This window comes from Rhea americana, unplaced genomic scaffold (assembly GCF_003343005.1).
Source record: "Rhea americana isolate MKP2758 unplaced genomic scaffold, rheAme1 scaffold_660, whole genome shotgun sequence".
In the NCBI taxonomy this organism is placed as follows: Eukaryota; Metazoa; Chordata; class Aves; order Rheiformes; family Rheidae; genus Rhea; species Rhea americana.
In genome coordinates, this window is record NW_028186824.1 from 52,512 (window position 1) to 54,043 (window position 1,532).

At 74.3% G+C, this 1,532-nt stretch overlaps 1 protein-coding gene across 1 annotated transcript in view; it reads right to left on the reverse strand.

Annotated features, from left to right (window-relative positions):
* DGAT1 (diacylglycerol O-acyltransferase 1) overlaps positions 1–1,030 on the reverse strand; it is a gene marked incomplete at its 5' end in the record, with an annotated part of 6,075 nt that extends 5,045 nt beyond the window's left edge. Inside the window, one exon of the mRNA XM_085320876.1 lies at positions 943–1,030. Coding sequence (XP_085177002.1) covers positions 943–1,030 — 88 coding nt within the window. The remainder of the gene's footprint in view (positions 1–942) is intronic.
* Positions 1,031–1,532: the final 502 nt, after the last annotated feature.

Sequence of the window (1,532 nt, forward strand, 5' to 3'; positions counted from 1 at the left end):
CTGGGCCGGCGCCCAGCTGGGCTGCGCGGTGGCACCGAGCGCCCGGCGCGTGTCGCAGGGGCTGCCAGCGCGGCCTCCTCCGGCCGGGAGGACGCGGCGGGCCAGGGCCCCGCTCGGTGGCACGGTTAGTCCCTGCTAGGGCTCCGGGCGCCAGCACGCGCTGACCCCCCGTGCCGGCTGCCGCAGACAAAGCCAGGCGGAGAGCGCGCGCCGCGCCGCCAGCGAGGGCTCGAGCTAATCCGAGAGCGTGCTCGCCGCTTCCAAGTCTCTTCTACTCGGTTTCACCCGCTAATTGAATTAAACGCACACCATGGGATTAGCCACCGCCTCATTGCACCTTTTCTGGCCGCAGAGCGGCTCTCCGGAGCCCTGGCCCTGCTCCCTGCTGCTCCGCTCCCCCTTGCCGTGCGCCCACCGCGCTGGCGCCAGCATCGCTGGATCAGGCCGGACCCAGGTGAACATTTGCCTCCGGCAGCCCCRGCTAAGGTCCCGAGCGCTCGGTGGCCTCGGGGGAGCCGTGGCCACCCRCCAGCACGTCTGGTTGCCCCGCTGGGCGCTTGCAGGTGGTCTGCGGAGGCAGCACGAGAGCGTTGGGGCCTCTCCCGCCCCGAGCACGGCCCGGCACTGCCCAGGCGCTCGGCCCCGCCGCGCCGCGCGCCTGCTCGAACGCCAGCCGGGCCTCTCCCGCGCTGGCCACCCCTGCTCCCGGCCGACCTCCCGGGACGTCCGGGCTCCCCCGGAGCAGGGATCGTGTTCAGAAGGGGCCAAGGGGTCTCTGGGTCTCCCCAACGCCGTGCTGAGACCGCCACGCGCCAGCAATCCACGCCGAGCGGGAGCAGAGGCGACCCCGACACCCGGGGCGGAGGCCCCGGCGCCGCAGGCACCTGCCCGATCCGGCCCCGGCGCGCGCCGAGCCGCGAGGCCGCTCGCGCCGCCACTCACCAGCATGACCACACACCAGTTGAGGATGCCGCGGTAGTTGCTGTAGCCGCTGGCTGAACTGAGCAGAGACTCCTGCACCTTGTGACACCTGGGGACGGAGAAGGGAGAGCAGCGCGTGAGCACCAGGGAGCCGGCACGGGCACGGCGGCAGCTCGGGACACCAGGACGCGCCGAGGGCGGCGGCTCGGCACCGCGGCCGGGAAAGCCCAGGCCACCTCGCCTCGACGCTGGAGCCGGCAGCAGCGCTTGGAGCGCGTCCGTCTCCCAGGGTTCACCCTGCTGCGGAGGCGCCCAGGCCCTTCCCAGCTCTTTACGGAGCGGGTGCTGGAGCTCGGCTGCCCCAGCTCCCTGGGCTCCGCGTCCTGCAGGCGAGGACGCTCTGCAGGGATTCAGCGGCRGGTTCGGATGTGCGCCGGGCCCTGGCCGGGGCAGCACGGAGCCCGGGAGCTGCGGCAGGAGGGCCCTCGAGGCAGCGAGCGCGGCAGGGCACGGGGCGCAGAGCGGCAGACGGCTCCAGCCTGGAGCGCCCGCCTCGGGGCGGCATTTCGGCCGCGGCCCCGGGAGGGGACGGGAACGCGCCCGGCACCCTC